This window comes from Macaca nemestrina, chromosome 1, assembly GCF_043159975.1.
Source record: "Macaca nemestrina isolate mMacNem1 chromosome 1, mMacNem.hap1, whole genome shotgun sequence".
NCBI lineage: Eukaryota > Metazoa > Chordata > Mammalia > Primates > Cercopithecidae > Macaca > Macaca nemestrina.
This window is the reverse complement of record NC_092125.1, coordinates 104,624,961-104,649,953: the sequence shown is the minus strand read 5'-3', so window position 1 is coordinate 104,649,953 and position 24,993 is coordinate 104,624,961. Positions and strand designations below refer to the sequence as shown.

The 24,993-nt window shown below is 52.6% G+C and overlaps 4 protein-coding genes and 1 non-coding gene across 12 annotated transcripts; 4 read left to right on the top strand and 1 right to left on the bottom strand.

Annotated features, from left to right (window-relative positions):
• The first annotated feature begins 3,953 nt into the window (after nucleotides 1–3,953).
• Nucleotides 3,954–7,183, top strand: LOC105497997 (vasodilator-stimulated phosphoprotein-like). Of its 4 annotated transcripts, XM_011769691.2 has the most exons (4): nucleotides 3,954–4,230; nucleotides 5,149–5,395; nucleotides 5,926–6,009; nucleotides 6,758–7,131. In XM_011769691.2, exons 2-4 carry the CDS (start codon nucleotides 5,197–5,199, stop codon nucleotides 7,129–7,131), a joined length of 657 nt encoding a protein of 218 aa, XP_011767993.2. In that variant the 5' UTR covers nucleotides 3,954–4,230; nucleotides 5,149–5,196. The 4 variants fall into 4 exon arrangements, with proteins under 4 accessions (XP_011767993.2, XP_024653777.2, XP_070940452.1 ...); XM_024798009.2 differs by having other exon boundaries at nucleotides 3,970–4,230; nucleotides 5,926–7,038; XM_011769692.3 differs by lacking the exons at nucleotides 3,954–4,230; nucleotides 5,149–5,395 and adding an exon at nucleotides 5,437–5,689 and having other exon boundaries at nucleotides 6,758–7,183.
• Nucleotides 7,184–7,186: 3 nt separating this feature from the next.
• LOC105497996 (ephrin A1) lies at nucleotides 7,187–14,122 on the top strand. The gene is made up of 5 exons (XM_011769689.3): nucleotides 7,187–7,315; nucleotides 10,541–10,836; nucleotides 12,768–12,833; nucleotides 12,992–13,042; nucleotides 13,217–14,122. Exons 1-5 carry the CDS (start codon nucleotides 7,224–7,226, stop codon nucleotides 13,327–13,329), a joined length of 618 nt encoding a protein of 205 aa, XP_011767991.1. The 5' UTR covers nucleotides 7,187–7,223; the 3' UTR covers nucleotides 13,330–14,122.
• A 499-nt stretch (nucleotides 14,123–14,621) lies between these two features.
• On the top strand, nucleotides 14,622–18,446 carry LOC105497998 (solute carrier family 50 member 1). Of its 5 annotated transcripts, none has more exons than XM_011769695.3 (6): nucleotides 14,622–14,998; nucleotides 15,548–15,625; nucleotides 16,070–16,193; nucleotides 16,779–16,940; nucleotides 17,195–17,314; nucleotides 17,396–18,435. In XM_011769695.3, the coding sequence occupies exons 2-6, from the start codon at nucleotides 15,564–15,566 to the stop codon at nucleotides 17,495–17,497; spliced, it is 570 nt and encodes a 189-aa protein (XP_011767997.1). In that variant the 5' UTR covers nucleotides 14,622–14,998; nucleotides 15,548–15,563; the 3' UTR covers nucleotides 17,498–18,435. The 5 variants fall into 5 exon arrangements, with proteins under 5 accessions (XP_011767997.1, XP_011767996.1, XP_011768000.1 ...); XM_011769694.3 differs by lacking the exon at nucleotides 14,622–14,998 and adding an exon at nucleotides 15,073–15,251 and having other exon boundaries at nucleotides 17,378–17,508; XM_011769698.2 differs by lacking the exon at nucleotides 14,622–14,998 and adding an exon at nucleotides 15,074–15,251 and having other exon boundaries at nucleotides 15,548–15,645; nucleotides 17,396–18,446.
• Nucleotides 18,447–19,115: 669 nt separating this feature from the next.
• Nucleotides 19,116–19,806, bottom strand: LOC105497999 (dolichyl-phosphate mannosyltransferase subunit 3, regulatory). The gene is made up of 2 exons (XM_011769699.2): nucleotides 19,717–19,806; nucleotides 19,116–19,468 (listed from the first exon to the last, which is right to left on the bottom strand). The coding sequence occupies exon 2, from the start codon at nucleotides 19,461–19,463 to the stop codon at nucleotides 19,185–19,187; it is 279 nt and encodes a 92-aa protein (XP_011768001.1). The 5' UTR covers nucleotides 19,464–19,468; nucleotides 19,717–19,806; the 3' UTR covers nucleotides 19,116–19,184.
• Nucleotides 19,807–22,785: 2,979 nt separating this feature from the next.
• Nucleotides 22,786–22,847, top strand: LOC112429528 (U7 small nuclear RNA). The gene has a single exon (XR_003021821.1). It is a non-coding gene; the product is annotated as a U7 small nuclear RNA (small nuclear RNA).
• The last annotated feature ends 2,146 nt before the right edge of the window (nucleotides 22,848–24,993 follow it).

The window sequence follows — 24,993 nt, the reverse complement described above, 5'->3', positions numbered from 1 at the left end:
TAGGCGCCCGCCACCTCGCCCGGCTATTTTTTTGTATTTTTTAGTAGAGACGGGGTTTCACCATGTTAGCCGGGATCGTCTCTCGATCTCCTGACCTCGTGATCCGCCCATCTCGGCCTCCCAAAGTGCTGGGATTACAGGCTTGAGCCACCGCGCCCGGCCTCTTTTTTTTTTTTTTATTTTTCTTTGAGATGGAATCTCCCTCTGTCACCCAGGCTGGAATGCAGTGGTGTGATCTTGGCTCACTGCAACCTCCACCTCCCAGGTTCAAGCAATTCTCTGCCTCAGCCTCCTGAGTAGCTGGGACTACAGGTACACGCCACCATGCCCGGCTAATTTTTGTATTTTTAGTAGAGACGGGGTTTCACCATGTTGGCCAGGCAGGTCTTAAACTCCTGACCTTGTGATCCACCGGCCTCAGCCTCCCAAAGTGCTAGGATTACAGGCGTGAGCCACCACATCCAGCCCCAGAATCATACATTCTTTAGGACAAGGTTGTATTTCAGAGTCCCCAGTGCCTCCCAGCATCGTGTTTGACTTAAATGATTAGTAAATTTCTGGTGGAAAAGGCCCCAAAATAAAACACCTTTTGGCCGGGCACAATGGTTCATGCCTATAATGCCAGCACTTTGGGAGACTGAGGCAGGTGGACCACCTGAGGTCAGGAGTTTGAGACCAGCCTGGCCAACATGGCAAAACCCTGTGTCTACTAAAAATACAAAAATTAGCTGGGCATGGTGGTGGGCATCTGTAATCCCAGCTACTCAGGAAGCTGAGGCACAAGAATCACTTGAACCCAGGAGGCAGAGGTTGCAGTGAGCCTAGACTGCGCTACTGCACTCAGCCTGGGTGACAGAGTGAGACTCTGTCTCAAAAAAATGAATAAATAAATAAAACTAAACCACCTTCTGCTGCTTTCTGTGCAGGAACCTGAGTCCCATCCTTCTGAGCTTCTGCCTATCTCTTTTTTTTTTTTTTTTTTTTTTGAGACGGAGTCTTGCTCAGTCACCCAGGCTGCAGTGCGGTGGCGCGATCGCTGCTCACTGCAAGCTCTGCCTCCCGGGTTCTCGCCATTCTCCTGCCTCAGCCTCCCGAGTAGCTGGGACTATAGGCGCCCGCCACTACGCCCGGCTAGTTTTTTGTATTTTTAGTAGAGACGGGGTTTCACCGTGTTAGACAGGATGGTCTCGATCTCCCGACCTCGTGATCTGCCCGTCTCGGCCTCCCAAAGTGCTGGGATTACAGGCTTGAGCCACCGCGCCCGGCAGAGCTTCTGCCTATCTCATCTCCCTTCCACTCTCCTATCTTATCTAACTTCCTCTTTCCTGCAGTGGACTTCTGGGGAGAATTCCACCTTCTCCCACAGAGTCTGGCCCCCTTCTGAGTGGGATGTGGGGAGGAAATTTTATAGAATATGTTCAGGGGAGAGGCAGGAGATGAGACAGAGGTGGTGTGGGGGCCATGTTGCCAAAGGCCTTAAATGCCATGCTAAAGGATGTTGAAATTACTCTGTAGCCCATAGATGATTAAGTAGAAACAGATATTTTAGGTTGTAGTCACTTCAATTCTCAAGAAGATAACTGGGCCTGGCGCAGTGGCTCAAGCCTGTAATCCCAGCACTTTGGGAGGCCGAGACGGGCGGATCACGAGGTCAGGAGATCGAGACCATCCTGGCTAACCCGGTGAAACCCCGTCTCTACTAAAAAATACAAAAAACTAGCCGGGCGAGGTGGCGGGCGCCTATAGTCCCAGCTACTCGGGAGGCTGAGGCAGGAGAATGGCGTAAACCTGGGAGGTGGGGCTTGCGGTGAGCTGAGATCCGGCCACTGTACTCCAGCCTGGGCGACACAGCGAGACTCCGTCTCAAAAAAAAAAAAAAAAAAAAAATACAAAAAACTAGCCGGGCGAGGTGGCGGGCGCCTGCAGTCCCAGCTACTCGGGAGGCTGAGGCAGGAGAACGGCGTAAACCCGGGAGGCGGAGCTTGCAGTGAGCTGAGATCCGGCCACTGCACTCCAGCCTGGGCTACAGAGCTCAAAACAAACAAACAAAAAAGAAGATAACTGGACTAGTATCAAAGGATCTGGCTTTGGTTTGGCAATATCAAAGTTTTGTCACACATCCGTATGCCCAAATGTAAGCTGGTCCACAGTAGGTGCTCCATAAGTGCTTGTTGTTAAAGTCAATTGCAGGGCAGGGTTATTTCCTTTTTTTTTTTTTTTTTTTCTTTTTTGGTGAGACACAGATTTACTCTTGTTGCCAAGGCTGGAGTGCAATGGCACTATCTCGGCTCACCGCATCCTGCGCTTCCCAGGTTCAAGCAATTCTCATGCCTCAGCCTCCTAAGTAGCTGGGATTACAGGCATGTGCCACCATGCCCGGCTAATTTTGTATTTTTGGTAGAGATGCGGTTTCACCGTGTTGCCCAGGCTGATCTTGAACTCCTGACCTCAGGTGATCCTCCCGCCTCGGCCTCCCAAAGTGCTAGGATTGCAGGCGTGAGCCACTGTGCCCGGCAATTGCAGGGTTATTTCTAAGTTCTTTTTTAGAGACTGTCTAGCTCTGTCACCCAGGCTGCAGTGTAGAGGCACAGTCATAGCTCACTGTAACCTCAACTCCCGGACTCAAGTGATCCTCCTGCCTCAGCCTCCAGCATAGCATGCACTATGTACCCCGGCTAACTTATTATTATTATTATTATTATTTTGTGTAGAGATTTGTTCTCAAAATGTCACCCAGGCTAATTTCTAACTCCTAGTCTCACACAGCCCTCTCAGCTCAGGCTCCTAATAGTCCTAAGTTCTCTATATATATTTTTTTCAGAGTCTTGCTGTGTCGCCCAGGCTGGAGTGCAGTGCAGTGGCATGATCTTGGCTCACTGCAACCTCCACCTCTCAGGTTCAAGTGATTCTCCTGCCTCAGCCTCCTGAGTAGCTGGGATTACAGGTGCGCGCCACCATGCCTGGCTAATTTTTGAATTTTTAGTAGAGATGGGGTTTCACCAGGTTGGTCAAGCTGGTCTCGAACTCCTAACCTCGTGATCTGTCTGCCTCAGCCTCCCAAAGTGCTGGGAATAGAGGCATGAACCACCACGCCCGGCCAATAGTCCTAAATTCTAAGAGCCAATCAACCCAACTGCTCAGCAACTGAGGGATGTTTGAGTGTGCATGGATATGTTCATTTCTGTCCTGCTTTCATTGCAATGGCAAACTCTGAAATACTCACCTAATGAAGCATTACTCTCCCTTGAAAACATTGTTTACAAAGAGTTTATAACATAGAAAATGTTTTCTGTTGTAAAGGGAAAAAAGAAGCACACAATTGAAATGAGTCATGTTTATTACATTGTCTAAAAGCAAGCAAAATCTCTTCCCTAGCAAAAAGCTGGCAGGGCAGGGAGGCCAACGTTAAGAGCAGCAGGTGGTCCTCCCCTCCCTTTATCCTTCTGTTCTCTCTTTTTTTTTTTTTTTTTGAGATGGAGTCTCACTCTGTTGCCCACGCTAGAGTGCAGCGGTGCGATCTTGGCTTACTGCAACCTCCACCTCCCAGATTCAAGTGATTCTCCTGCCTCAGGCTCCCAAGTAGCTGGGATTACAGGCACCCACCACTACACCCAGCTAATTTTTGTATTTTTAGGAGAGATGGGGTTTCACCATGTTGGCCAGGCTGGTCTCGAATTCCTGACCTCAAGTGATCCACCCGCCTCAGCCTCCCAAAGTGCTGGGATTACAGGCATGAGCACCGTGCCCGGCCTATTTTCCAACTTCTGAAAAATGTGTGCACATTACTAATAAAGTGGGGAAGGGTATACTTTATGTTTCAAAATGACCTTGAGGGAGTAGGACAGAGATTGCTCTCAGCCCAGGTTCTGCTCCTCCCCCTGCTGCCTCGCCCCATTGCCCAGAGATACCCTCTGGGGCTGAACCAGGTTTCACTTGCCCCAGGGCCCTGCAGCTCTGGCCTTCCCCACCCCAAACCGCAGGGCAACCAGCAAAGGAGGCGCAATCCAGTACCTGCACCTGTTCCCAAGTGGAAATGCTGCCTCCAGGCAGCCAGGGCCTCCCCCAAGTCCTCAGCCCTCCCAGGAATTTCCAGAAAGGACTCATGGAGGAATTTCCTAGACGAAGACAGGCAGACAGACAGACAGACACCTCAGGCAGCTATCGTCACTCAACGCAGATGTTTGCCTGCAGGTGATGTGCTGGGAGCCAACACAGGCACACAACTTTGAGGTGAGAGGCAGCACCAAGAAAGAATGGAGAGCAGACCCACCCGGGCAGGGTGGGGGCTGGCATGAGGAAGGGACTGGGAGGGGGCCCCAGAGTTGGTCAGCAGATCGAGTCTCCAGGCACAGAAGTCCCTACTGTTGTCTCTGAATGGCACAGTGCCTGCAACTCTCCCCTCAGCACAGCAGGCACCGCAGGGGCTCCGGGAGGGGTCAGGGCAGTGTGACTGTGAGTGGTAGGACTGCAGTCTGGGCTTGGGCGCTTAGCAAGTTTGCTGTCCTGGTGGCTTGTCAATATCCCCTACTGGCCTGGAGGCTCCCCGAGGTAGTAATTTTATCTTAAACCCATCCTTACACTCTCGGTGCCCATCACAACACCCAGTTCATCACAACACTCAGTGTCTAGGGCTGCTCCAGTAGGGGGGAGGATGGACCCCCATATGGATAGGGGAGTGGATAGAGGAGTGATGGGATCAATGCCCAGAGTGAGATGAGAATACTGGGGACAGCGCCAAAGCAGGGAAAGAGGGCTCCAGGTCCTGTCGGTGCCCAGAATTTCCCTGCACGCTTCTGCACCCAGCTTGCTCCAGACCTAGACACAGGCAAGAGCTGACGTGGCCCCGCCAGACTGGGCCTAGCGAGCCCGAACCTGCCTGGCCCAAGCAGCTGCAGCGTGGGACCTCACACGTCCCCGCCCAGTCCCAGCGGTCAGAGAAACCAGGGAATCCGGCCCAAAGCTGTCTCCTCCAGGAGGCAACCGGGGCCACCCGCTGTAAAGAGCTGCCAGCATCCCTCCCCTCTCCAACCCCTCTGCTGGCTCCTTTTCGGAGCAGTTACGTCCAGCAGAAGTTAAGTTCCTTCACTGAACAGTGAGTGATTTCACCAAGTCCACAGATATTTACTGATCATCTACTGTATGTGCTAGATGCTGTGCCAGGAGCTGGCAATAAGATAATGAACAAAACAAAAACCCATGTCCTCCTGGAGCTTTGACTCTGTGGAATGCCCGAACTGGGATGCAGTACTCTCGCCAGGGCCACGTGTCCTCCTAGGTGAGCAAAAGGCGCGTGAGGTGCCGCCCTGGGACCAGTCGTCTGGTGGACTTCGTCCTGGGCAGGAGGAACGGGCCGCACCTTGGACAAACGCTTGGCTGGGCACGTCGCCTGGGGCAGGTGCGCGAGGGAGAGGTGGGTGGCGCTGGCCGTGCGCAAAACCGGGCCCTGACCCGGCCGCGGGGTTACAGGCCGTTGGTGCTCTGTATTTATTGTAAGCGCAGCGAATAGGGCCTCCAGCGGCCTGAGCGCACGTGGTGGTGCAGTGGAGAGCCGGCTGGGCCCTCCCCAGCTCCAGGCTCCTCCCCGGCGGGGTCAGAGCCAGACTTGCTGCGGCGTCCGGGCCCCGCGTAATTACAGGGGCTGTAGCAGGCCTGGCCGTAAAATAGGAGGATGAAACGGCCTGGGAACCGGGTAAGCTGGGCTGGAGCTGGCCAGGGGCCCCGGGTCGGTGGCTTCCCGCGATGCGCAGCCGCGGGGAAGGGCCGGCTAGGGATGCGCACACACACAGCACCAATCCGGCTCTCACACAGCCACACAACCACTCACGTAAACCACCAAACGCACGCAGACACACAACATTCGGCTCTCCCACTCCAGGCTCACTCGTGCACGCCTAATCAAACACCTGCCCGCCCTCTCCACCCCAGGAGCTGACACCCGCCCGCCAAGCCCTCTCCAGACGGCAGCAGATCCTGGCGGGGAGAAGAGCCCCGAGAGGCAAATTCCAGCGGGTTTGTTTACACAGCGCGGGGGAGGGGGCCAAGCCGGGTACTGGGGCCCGACTGACTGGGAGCCCCAGCTCAGACTGGGCCAGCCCCAGCTGTGCAGCCTGAGGACTGCGCACAAACACCCCTCCGCTCCACCCCACCCCCGCTGCACGCCGGTACGCGTCTCCCCTCCTCTTCACACGCTGTTCACAAACATTAGCATACGTCTGTCAAAGAGTTTCACACCCTTTCACACACGCGGCTGTGATACTACTCACAAATGCTTTCACACTAGCGCGCCATCACACGTATTTCATGTGTGGTTACAGTTTAAGTCACCCTTCATGCCCAGATTCTCACAGTCCATATTCAAGAGCCCGTTTGCACGGTGTACGCGTGTGTTGTCACACATACTCAGGTCATCAGTGCCCTTTAACGTATCTAAAATAAGAACGGACCCCTCTCGAGCCCAGGGTCCCGCGTGTCGCTCCTGCGCGCAGGCACTGATGGGATGGACAGAGGCGCCCTTAGCCCCGGCCGCACACGTTACACACTCGATCACACACAGCGTTGCACTTTATTCCCGGCATCTAGGCGATGACACAATCTCCAGAACAAAGACAACATTGACAAACCCAACAAAAACAAACAGCCGCATGTGTGTGGGGAGGGGCAGTCGAGCGCAGAGTCCGGGAAGGGGATGGGGGAGGAGGAGAGGGTGGGAACGCGGGCGCCCGAGCCTGGGCATGTCAACAACCTCGCACCCTGCAAGGTCCGCGCGCGGAGCAGCAAAGCCGGGTCCCGTACCCCCGCGTTCGCAGACTCGCACTTGCGAGTTCTTCCCTTCTCCCGCACGCGACTGCGCCCAGGGACGCAAGCCCACCACCCGGACAGGCTTACAAAGCTCCACGCAGACCCACAAGTGAGCGAACACACAGCTCTGAGCAGATCTGCCGGGGCAGAGGAGCGCGCTTCGCTCTTTCCTGCACCCATAGCCTCCTCGCCTCCCCTGCCCGCCCCTCCTCCACCTCCCCAGCCCCCAAGCCCCGGGGCAGCCGCGCGCCGGGCGGGGCGAGGGCGGGGCGGGGTGTCGGGCGGCGCCGGCCCAAAAGGCGGAGTCGCAAGGCGAAGGGGCCAGATCTGTGAGCCCAACGCTGACTTCGCCGCGGAGAAAGCCAGCGGGAACCCAGACACCTAGGAGCCCGGCGTCCCCGCCCGGCCTGGCCAGGCCCCGCGCTATGGAGTTCCTCTGGGCCCCTCTCTTGGGTCTCTGCTGCAGTCTGGCCGCTGCTGATCGACACACCGTCTTCTGGAACAGTTCAAATCCCAAGTAAGCCTCGAGTCTTCCACTGGCAGCCTGGACTCCCGGCTGGCACTGCCCTCCCTATCGGGATAACTGTCCCGGCCAACCCCTGAGCTGAGCCTAGAGTAGATGACCGAGGTAGGAGGGCTACTGTAGATTTTCCTCCCCTCACTTCTCCCTCATATCTGGGAGCACCCCACCCCGGGGCAGGAACCTGCTCGTGTCTACTTGCATGGGCTTATATCTGCCCTTCCCTTCCTTCTCTCTGGTACCCCTATTACTCTGAAGTGAGGGACCTATGCTGGGCAGTTCCTGCCTCCAGCATAGACTTTGCCCCTGGCAGCCAGGGCCCTTGTTCTAGGTCCCCCCCACGTTGAAAGCCTCCACGCCCCTCCTTGTGTGTCCTTTGGGCATCTGACCACACTGACAGGTACCTGGTGTGACATCAAGAGTGCGCAGAATGCTCAAGGGAACCCTGAAAGGACCTCTCAGGAGAGAGCTGGGCTGTAGGCATTCATTATGCATTCACCCTGTATTTAAAGCAAACCTGGAAAGTCCCCCACTAGGGGTCTTTTGGGGTGGCATGAGTGAGGCACATGCTGTGCATGGGTAGGTTGAGGGAATCACCTGTTTATGGGGCTCTCAAGTAGTAAAATTGAAGAGCTGGGAGAGGGAGATCATGGGAAAGCTTCAGAAGGAACAGAAGGGGTTAAAGGGATTACAGAAGGCTCTGGGCAGGAAGGAGTTAATTTCTCCTGGGCAGGTTTAGGGCTGTGAGGCAAATGGTACTGGGAGGAAGACTCTGTCGGCCCCTTTGTTCTTGCCCTTGAGTTTTCCGAAGTTATGGGAACAATATTTGCGGGAATATAGGAGAGGGTGGTAGGGAGGACGGGGAGAGAACTGGGCAGCTTGGTATCACCAAAGCCATCTCACCGGCTTAGCCACTCTCAGCCCTAGCGAGCTTGCCCCCCACTCCCCTTGAGAAATATGTTGTGCCAGCTTCCTCTGACCCTGTGGCATCGTCTGGTGAGGCAGTCTGTTGTCTGTGGCTTGTTGGGGTCGGGGAGAGAACAGCCAGCTGCCAACCCCAGAGGGCAATGCCCTCCTGCACATGGATGCTGGGGACGCCCAGCCAGCCCTCTGCCACCCGTTCCCTGTGCTTTGCCTCCTTGACCCGATGCATCTTGCCCTAGTATGGGAGAGAGCAAAGTCCCTGTTTATGCCCATTCCAGGTGTTGACTGAAGAAGGAGGAGGGGACAGGAAGCCATGAGTAGGGAGGGGGGGACCCTGGCCTTTTCCGTTCCCAAGCTCCCAAGTTTCCTCTCTTTCAGGAAGGAGCCTCTTCCTTACCCACCTCCCCGCCTTCCCTGACGCCACTGCCCCCTTTCCCAGATGGGGAACAAGAGTCAAATGAAGGCTAAGTCGAGCAGACTGTACCCCCAGGAGAGGGGGCTGATGGGTGACCCTCTGGCCACACACACACACACACACACACACACACACACACACCCTATCATACCCAGGACTAAAGAGATGCCAGTCCAGAGTAGAGTCCGTAGGCAGCCAAGCTGGGCCCAGCGTGGGGGCAAATATGAGGCTACAATGAACGGGGTAGGTGAGGCTGGCATGGGTGACTCAGGCCAGTGGGCAGCAGCCCTGGGATCTCCAGGCCTCAGGCAGGGGCAGCATGCTGAGAAGGGCGCCAGCCTCCCTCATGCTGGAGGGCAGGCCCCTCATTCCGACCTGCTGGCTGCCTTTGTTTGGAGGACAGTGTTGGGGGTGAGTGGGCGCTGTGCCCTCCTGGGGTCCTAGGGGCTGTCCACATTTGACAAGGTAAATTTTCACAGGTTCTCATGAGTGCTGGGGCGGGTAGCAGAGGTGGATGAGGAATGAGTCAGTGCCCGTCACGGGAATGAGGGAAAGACGCCAGGCCCAGAGCTGAAATACCTGTTCCGAAATGGCTTCTATGTTTATCTCTCCAGAGAGGAATTTTAAAAGCCTCTCTCTGCTCCTCTCTCTCTTTTCCCCAGGGTGGGGGAGGGGCCTGGTAAGCCCAGTTTGGGCGCTGGCGTGCTGCTGCAAAGCCTGGCCTCTCTGGGGTCATGCTGATTGGGCAGTGGGTGCCCATCTCAGAGTCCTCTCCACCTGACTCCTTCCTCGCCCTCCCAGCCGTGGCCAGTGCTTTCGGTTCGAAGCAAGTTGACGCTAATTCTGCTGAGTCTCTAGCTGGCAGTGCCTGGGGGAATTAGAGAAACTGAGCAGCTTCGGGGGTTGTGGGGAGCACTTTTCCCCCTACTGGGACCCCACCCAGGCTGGAGCCAGGTGTCTGGGGCTGGTGGGGAGGGGCTGGTGGGCAGTCAGGCTGGAGCCGGTGGGGCCAGGGGGAATGAACTAGGGGAGGGGAGCTGGCTCCACCTTGGGAGGAGGGGAGAGGAGAGGAGAGGGGAGAGGCTGTCTCAAGCCCAGAGCTCCAGCATTTCATCTGGTGGGAGGTGGAAATGTGGCTTTTGGAGAAAAAAGGACAGGGATGTTTGGGGGTGCTCTAAGAAGGGGAAAAGGAGACCAGTGTATAACTTTGAGTAGCTAGAAAAGGAGATTTGAGGGGGGCTGAAGGAACTGATAAGAGTGATTTAACTTAAAGAACTAGGGGCATTATCTGTGGGCCCGGGTATATTAGCTTCACTTTTGAGGAAAAGTGAAGCTAGGAAATGTGAGATCTACTCAGTGGGTCCGGGGAAATGTGAGAGGAGTAAGGAAGGTGAAGACACAGATGTGTTGGGGGCTCGGGGCTAGCATGGTAAAGAGAAAGGGTTTCCTGGATTCTGATTACAAGATAGACCGGTGGGGTCTCAGGTTGAGGCCTAACAGCATTTAAAAGGAGCAACTGGTATAACAGATTTGGGGAAATATTTATGGGTAGAAGAGAATGATGAGTGAGCTACAGAAATAGGTAGAAGCCCATCCTTGAGTAAACATCACGCGGGTTATGGAAAATGCTTTGGTACCTGAAAGATACTGAGTGGATGCTATTTGAAGGACCAACAGGAGACAGTGATGGTGCGGGGGAATGTTTAGAGATGGCAGAGAGAAATGTAAGACATCAAGATCAGTACATATTGGGAGTTGAGACTTTGGAAAAATCTCTTGGGGTCTAGTGTGAAATGTGAGAGGTCATGTAAACATTTGGAGGTCCAAGGATCTGGCCCTGCTTCTGAATGACCCCCTGCTTCTTCCCCCGTGTGTGTCCCCAGGTTCCGGAATGAGGACTACACCATACATGTGCAGCTGAATGACTACGTGGACATCATCTGTCCGCACTATGAGGATCACTCTGTGGCAGACGCTGCCATGGAGCGGTACATACTGTACCTGGTGGAGCGTGAGGAGTACCAGCTGTGCCAGCCCCAGTCCAAGGACCAGGTCCGCTGGCAGTGCAACCGGCCCAGTGCCAAGCATGGCCCAGAGAAGCTGTCTGAGAAGTTCCAGCGCTTCACACCTTTCACCCTGGGCAAGGAGTTCAAAGAAGGACACAGCTACTACTATATCTGTGAGTGCCTGTGAGGGGACAGTGTCTGTTTTTTTTTTTTTTGCCACCACGTACATGCTTGGGTACATGCTTGGTGCAGAGTCCAGCAGTAGAGGGCCCCTTCCAATCTTGAATTCTATTTTCATTCATCCACATCCCAATGTGAGTGAGCTTCTACGTGCTGGGCACTCTGCTTGGCACTACCAGCACAGAGATAAATAAAACACTACAGAGTCCCTGTCCTCACGGAAGCTGAGAAGAAACACACATAGGTTAACAGACCCTTAGAACAGTATGCTACGGTAGACATGAACACAGGGGCCTTGGGAAAATGACCTGGGTACCTGCCAGGCTATGGGGCTCAGAGAAGGCTCAGTGGGGAAGATGATCCCAGAGCTTAGGACCGGCAGAGGAGCTGGCCAGGCATGAAGGCATACGTACAAAGGGAGCATGACACCTTCAGGGAACTTCCTATGGCTCAGCCTGGCTGGAGTGGGAAGGATACAGTCAGTGAGGAGATGTGAGCCTGGAGAGGTGGACAGAACAGACCATGGGGGAACTAAAAAGTGATAAGGAGTTTGGACTTTATCCTGAGGGCTCTCGCCAATGATGGGTTTATTTCATTTTACTTTATTTTATTATTTTGAGATGGAGTTTCACTCTTGTTGCCCATGCTGGAGTGCAGTGGTGTGATCTCTGCTTACTGCAACCTCTGTCTCCCAGATTCAAGCAATTCTCCTGCCTCAGCCTCCCAAGTAGCTGGGATTATAGGCATCTGCCACCACACCCAGCTAATTTTGAATTTTTATTAGAGACAGGGTTTCACCATGTTGGTCACGCTGGTCTTGAACTCCTGACCTCAAGTGATCCACCTGCCTCGGCCTCCCAAAGTACTGGGATTATAGGCGTGAACCACCGTGCACAGCCTGATGGATTTTAAGTTATGAGATCATCCAGCACTTTGGGAGGCCAAGGCAGGCGGATCACCTGAGGTCAGGAGTTCAAGACCAGCCTGGCCAACATGGTGAAACCCCAACTCTACTAAAAAAATACGAAAATTAGCCGGGTGTGGTGGCGCACCTCTGTAGACCCAGCTACTCAATAGGCTGAGGCAGGAGGATCACTTGAACTCAGGAGGTGTGAGGTTATAGTGAGCCGAGATCACACCATTGCACTCCAGCCTGGGTGACAGAGCAAGACTCCATCTCAAAAAAAAGTTATGAAATCAGCTTTGTATAAAATGGATCTAGGACTCAGTCAGTGGGGGATAGGCAGTAGTAGTATATATATATGTGTGTGTGTGTGTGTGTGTGTGTGTATATATATATATATATATATTTTTTTTTTTTTTTTTTCCTGAGACGGAGTCTCACTCTGTCGCCCAGGCTGGAGTGCAGTGGCACAATCTCAACTTGCTGCAACCTCCATCTCCCAGGTTCAATTGATTCTTCTGCCTCAGTCTCCTGAGTAGCTGGGACTACAGGCATGTGCCACCACGCCCGGCTAATTTTTGTATTTTTAGTAGAGACGGGGTTTCACCATATTGGCTGGCCAGGCTGGTCTCGAACTCCTGACCTCGTGATCCGCCCACCTCAGCCTCCCAAAGTGCTGGGATTACAGGTGTGAGCCACCACACCCGGCCTAGGAGTAGTATATATAGGCAAGAGGAACATATTCAGACTCGGAGAAGTGAAGGATAAAATGTGGGGAGGGGCAGTGTCTACGTTCTTTTTGTCACCACTGCCAAAGCTGAGGGTTATTTCCAAAGAATGGGAGGCTGGGCTGAACATTGGGCAGGAAGTTAGCAAAAACTAAGGAGGGTAGGAATCAAGATTAGAGGGAAGAGAATGAAATTGAGTAGGGAGCTGAGAAAACAGGGCAAGGGGAATTTGGGCTCACATTTTCTTCCACCAAAGGTTTCTTACTTAACCTCCTGTGGGCTTATCTTGCAGCCAAACCCATCCACCAGCAAGAAGACCGCTGCTTGAGGTTGAAAGTGACTGTCAATGGCAAAATCAGTGAGTGTCAGGGCCCTGTGGGCCTCCTTCCTCCATCTCTGTGCTGGGCGGTCTGGTGATCTGGGATGGTATAGAAGTCTTGCAGCCCAGCCCCTCACACTCACAGCTCTCTGCCTCTTTGATACAGTACCTGATCTACTACCACTCTTGTCTTTCAGCTCACAGTCCTCAGGCCCATGACAATCCACAGGAGAAGAGACTTGCAGCAGGTGGGTAGCTGGAGCAGATTGGGCCTGGGGCACAGGAAGGGGTCTGCTTGAAGAGGTTGGGTACAGGAGGTGGCTCCTTTACCAGGCAGAGGCTGAGGGAATCCTGTTGGGCTGAGGGCCAGTGCAAATAGTGGAATCACTCACATTGGCGGCCTTTGCCCTCTCACCTTGCAGATGACCCAGAGGTGCGGGTTCTACATAGCATCGGTCACAGTGCCGCCCCACGCCTCTTCCCACTTGCCTGGACTGTGCTGCTCCTACCACTTCTGCTGCTGCAAACCCCGTGAAGGTGTATGCCACACCTGGCCTTAAGGATTGGAACTGGGCTGAAGAGAGGGACAGGCACTCCAAACCTGTCTTGGGGTCACTTTCAGAGCCCCCATCCCTGGGAACCACTCCCACCACAGGCACAAGCTGTCACCTAGCAGCCTCAAAACGGGTCAGTATTAAGGGTTTCAACTGGAAGGAGGCCAACCAGCCCAGCAGTGCCATCCCCACCTTCACCTCGGAGGGATGGAGAAATAAGTGGAGACAGTCTTTTCCCACCATTCCTGCCTTTAAGCCAAAGAAACAAGCTGTGCAGACATGGTCCCTTAAGGCACAGTGGGAGCTGAGCTGGAAGGGGCCACGTGGATGGGCAAAGCTTGGCAAAGATGCCCCCTTCAGAAGACAGCCAGGATGCCCAGATGAACTGACTAAAGGAAAAGCAAGAAACAGTTTCTTGCTTGGGAGCCAGGTACAGGAGAGGCAGCATGCTTGGGCTGACCCAGCATCTCCCAGCAAGACCTCATCTGTGGAGCTGCCACAGAGAAGTTTGTAGCCAGGTACTGCATTCTCTCCCATCCTGGGGCAGCACTCCCCAGAGCTGTGCCAGCAGGGGGGCTGTGCCAACCTGTTCTTAGAGTGTAGCTGTAAGGGCAGTGCCCGTGTGTACATTCTGCCTAGAGTGTAGCCTAAAGGGCAGGGCCCACGTGTACAGTATCTGTATATAAGTTGCTGTGTGTCTGTCCTGATTTCTACAACTGGAGTTTTTTTATACAATGTTCTTTGTCTCAAAATAAAGCAATGTGTTTTTTCGGACATGCTTTTCTGCCACTCCATATTAAAACGTATGACCATTGAGCCCCTGCTAAGTGTGAGGCTCTGTGTGCTACAACAGTAGCAACTGGGTTTGAATTTCTTTCTCTCCAAAGAATGCGTGCCCCTCACCAGGCCAAAAGGGTGGGTTGTTTCCTCCTCTGAGGGTTGTCCAGGACCGGAGTGCTCCTGAGAGCAGTCTCTCGGGTCCTGAGCTGCACTCCACTCGAAGTTCTTCCTGTCCAACGTCTACCCCACTCCCACCCCCTCACCGCAGGGCTTTGGCATACTACCGTTCAGGTACTCATGCTGTTTGGGTGAGTCAGGGAAGCTGGGAACTCCAGCTGAGGCATGCGGCCCCGCCCCACAGCCACACCAGCAGAGACGTGTGGGAGGCTGGGAGGGAAAGTTCCCAGCAGCAAGTGGGTTGGACCGGGGGGGGGGGTCAGTGATAGAGGCGTCAGTGGATTGGCCACGTCACGTAAAGTTGACCTTGTTGCCCGAGAGGGAGGGCAAAAGAGGAAGGCTTGGTGATTCCTGGCAATGTCTGTTATGTGGAGAAAAGGCTTCGGCAGCAAACTCCAGAAAAAAACTTCCCAAACCCTTGGACAACTGAGGTTCTGATGTGAAGTTCTGGATGGAAAGCGTGCTGAAGTCTGGTTGAACTAGCAAGCTTTTGTTTGGAGGTCCACCGCCGAGGGCGCACAGGCCTGTGGGAACACGACCGTTGAGACCGGGGGGGTCTAGATGATCCAAGAGGCAGGCAGAGTGTGAGGAGTGGCAGATATCGGGGACACACCCGCGGAGTCCTAGGAAGGGGACCGACCGTGACATGGAGGAGGTCTGGACCTAGGCACTGGGCAGTCACTCGGAGCGGAGGTGCGCGAGTTCCGGTTCGGCGTCGGAGGGAGGGTGGGGCTTCGGCGCAGTTTCCGGAGGGACGGCCAGAGCGCGCGGGGCGGGGCTCCAGCGCCGCAGGTCCGGGCTGCAGTAGGTCCCTGCCACCGCAGGCACGCGGCGGGCGCTGGGCGCGGGATCCGACTCTGGTCGTGATGGAGGCGGGCGGCTTTCTGGACTCGCTCATCTACGGAGCATGCGTGGTCTTCACCCTTGGCATGTTCTCCGCCGGCCTGTGAGAGAGCGGCCGGCTGGGTTGGGGAGGACTAGGAAGTCAGGAAAGGAGAGAGGGGGCAGAGACGTAGCCGCAGCACCTGGCTTGTCCGGAACCGTGATCAAAATGGGATCGGGTTGAGGGGACCGGGGTACAAGGGCGAGGCTGGTCACTAGGCCTGAGGAAGAAGGCAAGATAGCTGGGGGCGGCGGGTGGTCTGCAGTGGTCCGGAAAGAGTGACAGGCATTGGGCATCCGCCTCAAGCACTCTGCTTCTCCCTTCCCACCCCCACCCCTACCTTCGGGGCCCCATTACAGCTCGGACCTCAGGCACATGCGAATGACCCGGAGTGTGGACAACGTCCAGTTCCTGCCCTTTCTCACCACGGAAGTCAAGTGAGGGGGCGACGGCTGCGGCGGTGGGAAAGGCTATCAGAGGGAGGTGGGGGCGGGGCAGGAGGAGCAAGAGTTAAAGAGGCTTGGCCGGACGCAGTGGCTCCCGCCTGTAATCCCAGCACTTTGGGAGGCCGAGACGGGCGGATCACGAGGTCAGGAGATCGAGACCATCCTGGCTAACACGGTGAAACCCCGTCTCTATTAAAAATACAAAAAATTAGCCGGGCGTGGTGGCGGGCGCCTGTAGTCCCAGCTACTTGGGAGGCTGAGGCAGAAGAAATGGCGTGAAACCGGGAGGCAGAGCTTGCAGTGAGCCGAGATCGCGCCACTGCACTCCAGCCTGGGTGACGGAAAAAAAAAAAAAAAAAAAAAGTGAAAGAGGCCCTTTGGGTCCTCCTCTCACACTGAACCCTTTGAGCCATGTCCCTCCCCTCCACCCTGCAGCAACCTGGGCTGGCTGAGTTATGGGGCCTTGAAGGGAGACGGGATCCTCATCGTCGTCAACACAGTGGGTGCTGCGCTTCAGACCCTGTATATCTTGGCATATCTGCATTACTGCCCTCGGAAGGTAGAGTCCCTCCCTTGGACCCACCTCTCTGCTGCACGCCCTGCCTCGCTGGCAGGGCAAACACTACTTCCTAGAAGACTGTAACAGCTGGCACTGCCACCCTTTCCAGGAAGGCCCCTTCAGCCTTGCAGGTCCCCTTCCTCTATGAAGTCAGCCTTCTGAGATTAACACATTTCCCCCATTTAGGCAAGGCTGGTAGCTCTGCCTAGCCTGCGATGCCTATGCTGCCTGCCCTGGGCTTCTGCCAACAAGCTAAGGGGAAAGGGGTTTAAAACCCGTGGGTGAGAACAAGATGATTAGCTCTGCTTCCCTGCTCAATCACACAAGCGTTTATTAAGCTCCTACTGTGTGTGCTAAGCACACAGAAAAAAAACATATCTTTCCCTCCCCTAGAAGTCTCCATTGTTGTGGGTGGATAAGACTTTCCTATCAAGTTGTTGGTGGGAAAGAAGCTGTGACAGTGCAGTGCTGAAGGCCTAGACAGTTTGGCTTCCCCACTGGAGCATGGGAGAAGGCAGGATGAATTAACTCCGGCAGGGAAGTCGGAGAGCATGTCTGGAAGTAAGGCTACTCTCTCCCCTGCAGCGTGTTGTGCTCCTACAGACTGCAACCCTGCTAGGGGTCCTTCTCCTGGGTTATGGCTACTTTTGGCTCCTGGTACCCAACCCTGAGGCCCGGCTTCAGCAGCTGGGCCTCTTCTGCAGTGTCTTCACCATCAGCATGTACCTCTCACCATTGGCTGACTTGGTGAGTGGGGATGTCCAATGAGGTAGGAGAGATGAGTCAGGCTCTCATAGCCACATACTATGGCTTACAGTCCCGAGGAAGGGGAGATTCAAACCCTGGAAGGAGACAAGGCAGTAGAGGTGGGTGAGTGGGAGGCAGGAAAGGTTGGGTGACAGATCAGGGAGGGTGCCTGACCTTTTTCTTGAGGAAATTCTTAGGCAAGTGAAGCTTTACAATGTGCTTGAGCCAAGAGAGTCTTTTATTCTTTCCCACAGGCTAAGGTCATTCAGACTAAATCAACCCAATGTCTCTCCTACCCACTCACCATTGCTACCATTCTCACCTCTGCCTCCTGGTGCCTCTATGGGTTTCGACTCAGAGATCCCTACATCATGGTAAGCACAACAGGGATGGGGTGACAGGGGTGCAAGGTAGAAAACTGGCTCCTCTCCTCATAGCAGTTCTTGTGATTTCAGGTGTCCAACTTTCCAGGAATCGTCACCAGCTTTATCCGCTTCTGGCTTTTCTGGAAGTACCCCCAGGAGCAAGACAGGAACTATTGGTTCCTGCAAACCTGAGGCTGCTCACCTGACCACTGGGCACCTTAGTGCCAACCTGAACCAAAGAGACCTCCTTGTTTCAGCTGGGCCTCCTGTCCAGCTTCCCAGGTGCAGTGGGTTGTGGGAACAAGAGATGACTTTGAGGATAAAGGGACCAAAGAAAGAGCTTTACTTAGATGATTGGTTGGGGCCTAAGAGATGAAATCACTTTATTTTTTAGAGATTTTTTTTTTTTAAATTTTGGAGGTTGGGGTGCTATATTTAGAATATGCCTTAAAAGGCCGGGCGTGGTGGCTCACGCCTGTAATCCCAGCACTTTGGGAGGCCAAGGTGGGCGGATCACCTGAGGTCAGGAGTTCAAGACCAACCTGACCAACATGGTGAAACCCCGTCTCTACTAAAAATACAAAATTAACTGGGCATGGTGGCACATGCCTGTAATCCCAGCTACTTAGGAGGCTGAGGCAGGAGAATTGCTTGAACCAGGGAGGTGGAGGTTGCAGTGAGCCAAGATCGTGCCATTCTGATATGAATGTGCCTTATATGCCGATATGAATATGCCTTAAAATAAAAGTGTTCCCCACCCCTGCCCATGATGGTTCATTCTCTACTCATGATTCTAAACCTGTCTGGTTTGGTGAAGGGTAAATCCACAGTTATTCTCAGGTTGGTAGGGTAGGCCCAGAAAAGGTATCTCAAAGAACCAAAAGGCTGGAAAGACCCAGAAAGGCCTTAAAAAGAACAAAACTTGGATGTTATGAAGAATGGAAGTTAGGCTTCAAGAAAGTACTTCTGGCCGGGTAAGGTGGCTTATGTCTGTAATTACAGCACTTTGGGAGGCCCAGGCAGGAGGATCACTTGAGCCCAGGAGTTTGAGAACAGCCTGACCAACACAGCGAGACCCTGTCACTACAAAAAATTAAACATTAGCCTGGCGGCGTGGTGGCACATGCCTGTAGTCCCAGCTACTCTGGAGGCTGAGGTGGGAGGATTGTTTGAGCCCGGGAGGGTGAGGCAGCAGTGAGCCATGATTCCACCACTGCATTCCAGCCCGGGCAAAAGAGTGAGACCCTGTCAAAAAAAAAAAAAAAAAAAGAAGTACGCCGGGCGGCGCGGTGGCTCACGCATGTAATCGCAGCACTTTGGGAGGCTGAGGTGGGCGGATCACGAGGTCAGAAGATCAAGACCATCCTGGCTAACACGGTGAAACCCCGTCTCTGCTAAAAATACAAAAAATTAGCCAGGCGTGGTGGCAGGCGCCTGTAGTCCCAGCTACTCAGGAGGCTGAGCCAGGAGAATGGCGTGAACCCGGGAGGCGGAGCTTGCAGTGAGCGGAGATCGCCCCACTGCACTCCAGCCTGGGCGACAGAGTGAGACTCTGTCTCAGAAAAAAAAAAATAAATAAGAAGAAGTACTTCCTATAGGGCTGAAAGGACCAAGAAAGTGAAATGTCATTTCCATCCTGAGAGATCTTGAGAAGGCGTCTTTGCCTCCTTGGGAGCAAAAATGGGAACACCAGCATGATGCAAAATACAGGCTGAGATGGCCTCAGGAAGGTGGTTCTTTCACATTCACTTCTCGACAGTTAGTACACTGAATCCCCAACACCCATTTTCCATACTCAAACTAAACGAAGTTAGAAAATACTGGCTCTTTAATGGGGCATGGGAGGAAGGGCTGTCCGGACAAGAATGGGGTCAGGCTGTCAGAAGCGCAGCCCCCTGCGGGCTAAGTCGGCTCGGGCCTCCTGTATCTGGCTCTGCAGCTCGCGTGCGGCGTCCTCGCAGTCATGAAAAGTGGCCACACGATAGCCCACAGTGGCCAGGGCATAGCAGCCGGCGGACACCAGCAAGTAGGCGGGCAGTGGCCACAGGACTTCCTGGCAGGACAAGGGCAGCTCCAGGCCCAAGGCTCCCGTGGTCAGGGCCGCCCAGGTGGAGCCCAGGATCGCCAGTCCCCAAAGCCACTGCGCTAATTTCGTCATGGTCACTGCGAGAAAAGAAAACAATGCTCCCCTGAGGAGCAGAAAGGAAAAGCGGACCAAACTCAACCGAAGCCCGCCCAGGGAGAGAGCATTTAAACCAACCGTAGCCAGAGGGGAATCGCCGATCCCAGCGGTCCGAACTTGAGTGCCCACAAAAGGTGGAAGGGTTCCTTCCACCTTGCTACCCCCCTCTATATTTGAGACCCACTCCCCATCTGTCGCCCTCTCCGTTCAGCTTTCAACCTACACTTACCTCTGCCCCACGTCTCCCATTCCCCGCGCGGCCCGGATATTCATGTCCGGAAGTCCTCCCTGGCTCACGCTCCGCTTCCGCGCGGCCTTCTGGGAGTTGTAGTTCACCTGGCGGTCCTTGGCGTACTCTTGGCCACCGCCTCAGTCTAGGCGGGGTCCAGCGGACTGCGCTCCGCAAACCCGGAGCAGGCTGGGTCTGGAGAGGCCTGGGCGCTGCTTCCCCACCTTGGGCTACGCTCCAGGCTGGCTTGGATCTTGAGGACATCCTTAAATGTTGCAACAAGATGGGAATATAATACTGTTCCCCTTAAACTCAATTCTCCAGAGCTGAAATCCATTCCTTCATTCACTGGTTCATTCATTCGAACATGTCTTTCTTTTCTTTCTTTCCGTTCTTGACAGGGTCTCTCTAGACTGTCTAGGCTGGACAGAACTCTTTTTTTTTTTTTTTTGAGACGAAGTCTCGCTCTGTCGCCCATGCTGGAGTACAGTGGCGCGATTTCAGCTCACTGCAACCTCTGTCTCCCAAGCAGCTGGGATTACAGGCGCATGCCACCAAGCCCGGCTAATTTTTGTATTTTTAGTAGAGACGGGTATTTCACTATGTTGGCCAGGTTGGTCTCAAACTCCTGACCTCAAGTGATCTGCCCACCTCAGCCTCCCAAAGTGCTGGGATTACAGGCATGAGCCACTGCGCCCAGCCAGAACATTTACTGATTACCATGATAGACTTTGGAGATACAGAGATATCACGCGACTCGACCCCTCTTTGGATGGAGGGGGAAAGCAGGAGTCAGGGAAACAGTTGCATTGACAACTAACCATGAAGGCTTGAGATTATTGTTAGAACAGAGGTAGTTATATTTTTACAAGGACAACAACGAATATAACTTGGAGCCAGAGGAAGAAGGGCTCCAGGAGGCTGTGTTAAAAAAAAAAAAAAAAAAAAGAAAAGAAAAGAAAGATCGGAAGAATTACGTGAGGTGGTGAAGGCACTGAAAGAAGGAGTATAATTCTTTCGAACATTTTTGGGGATGAATTTATTATACAGAGAAAGAGAAAGAGAGAGAGAGAACTAAGTAAGAGAAAAGGTTAGGCAATTATCAACTTCAGAGGAAACAAAGAGTTATAAAAGAAAGGAAAGAAAATTGATAAAAGCCTGTCTTATAAAGACCACATCTGTAGTTTGACAGGTTTATTAACTTGCTGCAACAGAGAGAACACACTAGAGGAACTGTGGGGCAATTCATTAAAAAGGAAGAAATATGGTCATTACAGGTGATATGGTTTGGCTGTGTCCCCACCCAAATTTCAAGTTGATAAGTATCTCCCAGAATTCCCACTTGTTGTGGGAGGGACCCAAGGGGAGATAATTGAATCATGGGGGCCACTCTTTTTTTTTTTTTTTTTTTGGCGCGATCTCCGCTTACTGCAACCTCCGCCTCCCGGGTTCACGCCATTCTCCTGCCTCAGCCTCCAGAGTAGCTGGGACTACAGGCGCCCGCCACCGCGCCCGGCTAATTTTTTGTATTGTCAGTAGAGACGAGGTTTCACCATGTTAGCCAGGATGGTCTCGATCTCCTGACCTCGTGATCCGCCTGCCTCAGCCTCCCAAAGTGCTGGGATTACAGGCGTGAGCCACCGCGCCTGGCCAATGGGGGCCACTCTTTCACGTGCTATTTTCATGATAGTGAATAAGTCTCACAAGATCTGATGAGTTTATCGGGGTTTCTGCTTTTGCTTCTTCCTCATTTTTCTCTTGCTGCCACCATGTAAGAAGTGCCTTTTGCCTCCCGCCATGATTCTGAGACCTTCCCAGCCATGTGGAACTGTAAGTCCAATTAAACCTCTTTTTGTTTGCAGTTTCGGGTATGTCTTTATCAGTAATGTGAATATGAACTAATACAACAGGATACTGGAAATGCTTGACTTTAAAATTTATATTTTAAAATTTATTTACTTATTCATTTAGAGTTGAAGTCTCACTATGTTGCCCAGGCTGGGCTCAAACTCCTGGACTCAAGTGATCCTCCTGCCTCAGCCTCCCAAGTAGCTGATACTATAGGCTAGCTAAAAGTTAAATGAAGCACTGTTTTCATAGGTTCGAGGTAAGCATAACTTTAAGTGAAGGGGTCAAGAAGAAGTCCAAGCTGAGGGACCACTTGGAAATTAAAAAGTTAAGATAAATGTAGAATATAGTGTCCAAAAACCCACTATCTAGACTGGGCACAGTGGCTCATGCCTGTAATCCCAACACTTTGGGAGGCCAAAGTAATCCACATGGCTCAGAACTTCTAGCAAGAGTAAGATGTTCCATTCGCACTGACTGATTTCAGACAGCAAAGTTTGTGACTATGATTTTAGAAAATGAAGTTTCTCAGCCTTATGTCTTTGATGTTAATTAACAAAAGCAGTTTTTACAGATTCACAGTCTTAGCACAAACACAAATGGCTCAGCTGTGAAGAAAATTTTCACAGCCGTAACAGTGTAAACACTAAGTATTGATTTAACTAAAAATTGGAGCCGGCCACAGTGGAGCTGTGTTCCCAGAACTTTGGGAGGCCTAGGCCGGAGGGTTGTTGAAGAAATGTAGAGGTAAGTACCAGAAGAAGTAGCGTAGAAACTGGAGCATGGTTGTATATGTAGGTTGTATATGTAAGGGTTAGAGAAGAGGAGCAGGGGATGGTTATTTTTCATTAAAAGCCTTGTAGAGTTACAACTCTTTTTTTTTTTTTTTCCTATTCTTTTTCTTTTTTTGAGACAAGGTCTTGCTCTGTTGCCCAGGGTGGTGAGCAGTGGTGCGAACACCGTTTACTGCAGCCTCGACCTCCTGGACTCAAGCTATCCTCCCACCTCAGACTCTGGAGCAGCAAGGACTACAGAAGTGGGCCACCACACCCAGCTACTCTGTGTGTGTGTGTGTGTGTGTGTGTGTGTGTGTGTGTGTGTGTGTGTACGTAGACGGGATCTCCCTATGTTGTCCAGGCTGGTCTCAAAATCCTGGGCTCAAGCAATTCACCTCAGCCCCCCCAAAGTGCTGCTATTACAGTCGTGACCCACCGCGTCCACTGAAGTTACAGCTTTCAGAATTTGTTTAGCGGGTTTTCCGGTTTTCACTTGAAAATGCCCCACCACCCCCCAAAAATTTGTTGAACTAGTTGGTGTTTAAAACTATACACATTCCTTTGTTAAAGTAAAAATTCAAATAAATAAAAACTTTTTTTTTTTTTTGAGACAGAGTCTTGTTCTGTGGCCCAGCCTGGAGTACAGTGGCGTGATCTCAGCTCACTGCAACCTCCGCCTCCCAGGTTCAAGCGATTAGCCTGCCTCAGCGTCCAGAGTAGCTGGGACTACAGGCACACACCACCACACCCAGCAAATGTTTGTATTTTTATTAGAGACGGGGTTTCACCATGTTGGTCAGGCTGGTCTTGAACTCCTGAGCTTGTTGTCCTCACACCTTGGACTCCCAAAGTGCTGGGATTACAGGCGTGAGCCACCATGCCCAGCCCAAACTTTTTTTTTTTTTTTTTTTGAGCCAGAGTTTCGCTCTTGTCGCCCAGGCTGGAGTGCAAATGACATGGTCTTGGCTCACTGCAACCTCCACCTCCCGGGTTCAAGCAATTCTCCTGCCTCAGCCCCCCGAGTAGCTGGGATTACAGGCTCCCGCCACCATGCCTGGCTAATTTTTGTGTTTTTAGCAGAAACAGGGTTTCACCATGTTGGCCAGGCTGGTCTCAATCTCCTGACCTCAGGTAATTCGCCCCCTTGGTCTCCCAAAGTGCTGGGATTACAGGAGTGAGCCACCGCCCCGGCCAAAAACATTTTTTAAAACCTGCTATACGACTTCAACGCCCTAGCTGCATCTCCATTTCTACCCCAAATCTTTCTGGTTTCTCAGTCAAGGACTCACTGGTCACAATGACTTTCAAATATTGGCGCACTATAGGGGCTGGACACCAGCACTGCAGATGCAGATCCTGGAAGTCCATTTTATTCACACACAATAGACTTGGCCCTGAAAGACTGCCACTCCCCAGAACATGTTAGGGGCTTACACCACCACATATAAAGATAGATAATACATTATAAATTTTTTTGGTTTTGGGTTTTTTTTGTTTTTTTTTTGAGACAGAGCAGAGCCTCGCTCTGTCACCCAGACTGGAGTGCAGTGGTACAATCTCGGCTCACTGCAACCTCTGCCTCCCGAGTTCAAGCGATTCTCCTGCCTCAGCTTTTCGAGTAGCTGGGATTATAGGCGCCTGCCACCATGCCTGGCTAATTTTTGTATTTTCAGTAGAGACGGGGTTTCACCACGCTGGCCAGGCTGGTCTGAAACTCCTGACCTCAGGCGATTCGCCCGCCTCAGCCTCCCAAAGTGCTGGGATTACAGGCATAAGCCACCGCGCCCAGCTAAACGAAGTAGCCACTTTTCTATTCCCATGTATGAATGAGGAAACCACGACACAGAAAGGGCAAAAGGTAAGTAACTAGCTCAAGGTTGTGCAGATGGTAAACAGCAAAGCTGTTCCATTGTACCCAAAACTATATTCTTAGCACTTTCATTCTACTGTGTTGCTGCTACAGGAATGGGCAGGTAGGGTTTATCACAACAGCTGACATTCACTATGTGTCAGCTCTATGTCACTATGATTCCTATGTGTCAGGCACTGTGATGAGTGCTTTATGTGCATTATCTCAGTCAATCTTCACAGCAACTATACGAAATAAGTACTACTGGCCGGGCGCAGTGGCTCACACCTGTAATCCCAGCACTTTGGGAGGCTGAGGCGTGTGGATCACTTGAGGTCAGGAGTTGGAGACCAGCCTGGCTGACATGGTAAAACCAGGTCTCCACTGAAAATACAAAATTAGCCAGGTGTGATGGCAGACGCCTATAATCCCAGCTACTCGGGAGGCTGAGGCAGGAGAATTGCTTAAACCTGGGAGATGGAGGTTGCAGTTGCAGTGAGCCAAGATCATGCCATTGGACTCCAGTCTGGGCAAGAGAGTGAGACTCTATCTCAAAAAAAAAAAAAAAGAAAGAAAGAAAGAAAGAAAGAGAAATAGGTACTACTATCTCCATTTCACAAATGAGGACACTGAGGCACAACCCAGCCAATCTTCCTCCAGAGCCTGCATACTTTACCACTGCAGTCTAGCGCCTCGTTCCCTAGATTGATGGAACAGAATAAAATGAGAAAATAGATTAGGCATATATATCAATGTAGCATATGATAGAGGCACCATCTCGAGTGAGTGAGGAAAGATGGATTG

What these genes read in the sequence shown, in the direction of transcription:
- LOC105497997 (XM_024798009.2), top strand. Translation starts at nt 5,197, where the DNA reads ATGTCCTCCTGGAGCTTTGACTCTGTGGAATGCCCGAACTGGGATGCA. An exon ending in GGGCACGTCGCCTGGGGCAG is followed by an intron (nt 5,396 to 5,925) that starts GTGCGCGAGGGA and finishes TCTCCACCCCAG; the next exon opens with GAGCTGACACCCGCCCGCCA.
- LOC105497996 (XM_011769689.3), top strand. Translation starts at nt 7,224, where the DNA reads ATGGAGTTCCTCTGGGCCCCTCTCTTGGGTCTCTGCTGCAGTCTGGCC. An exon ending in TGGAACAGTTCAAATCCCAA is followed by an intron (nt 7,316 to 10,540) that starts GTAAGCCTCGAG and finishes GTGTGTCCCCAG; the next exon opens with GTTCCGGAATGAGGACTACA. An exon ending in GGAGAAGAGACTTGCAGCAG is followed by an intron (nt 13,043 to 13,216) that starts GTGGGTAGCTGG and finishes CTCACCTTGCAG; the next exon opens with ATGACCCAGAGGTGCGGGTT.
- LOC105497998 (XM_011769693.3), top strand. Translation starts at nt 15,172, where the DNA reads ATGGAGGCGGGCGGCTTTCTGGACTCGCTCATCTACGGAGCATGCGTG. An exon ending in GGCATGTTCTCCGCCGGCCT is followed by an intron (nt 15,252 to 15,547) that starts GTGAGAGAGCGG and finishes GCCCCATTACAG; the next exon opens with CTCGGACCTCAGGCACATGC. An exon ending in TGCATTACTGCCCTCGGAAG is followed by an intron (nt 16,194 to 16,778) that starts GTAGAGTCCCTC and finishes TCTCCCCTGCAG; the next exon opens with CGTGTTGTGCTCCTACAGAC.
- LOC105497999 (XM_011769699.2), bottom strand. Translation starts at nt 19,463, where the DNA reads ATGACGAAATTAGCGCAGTGGCTTTGGGGACTGGCGATCCTGGGCTCC.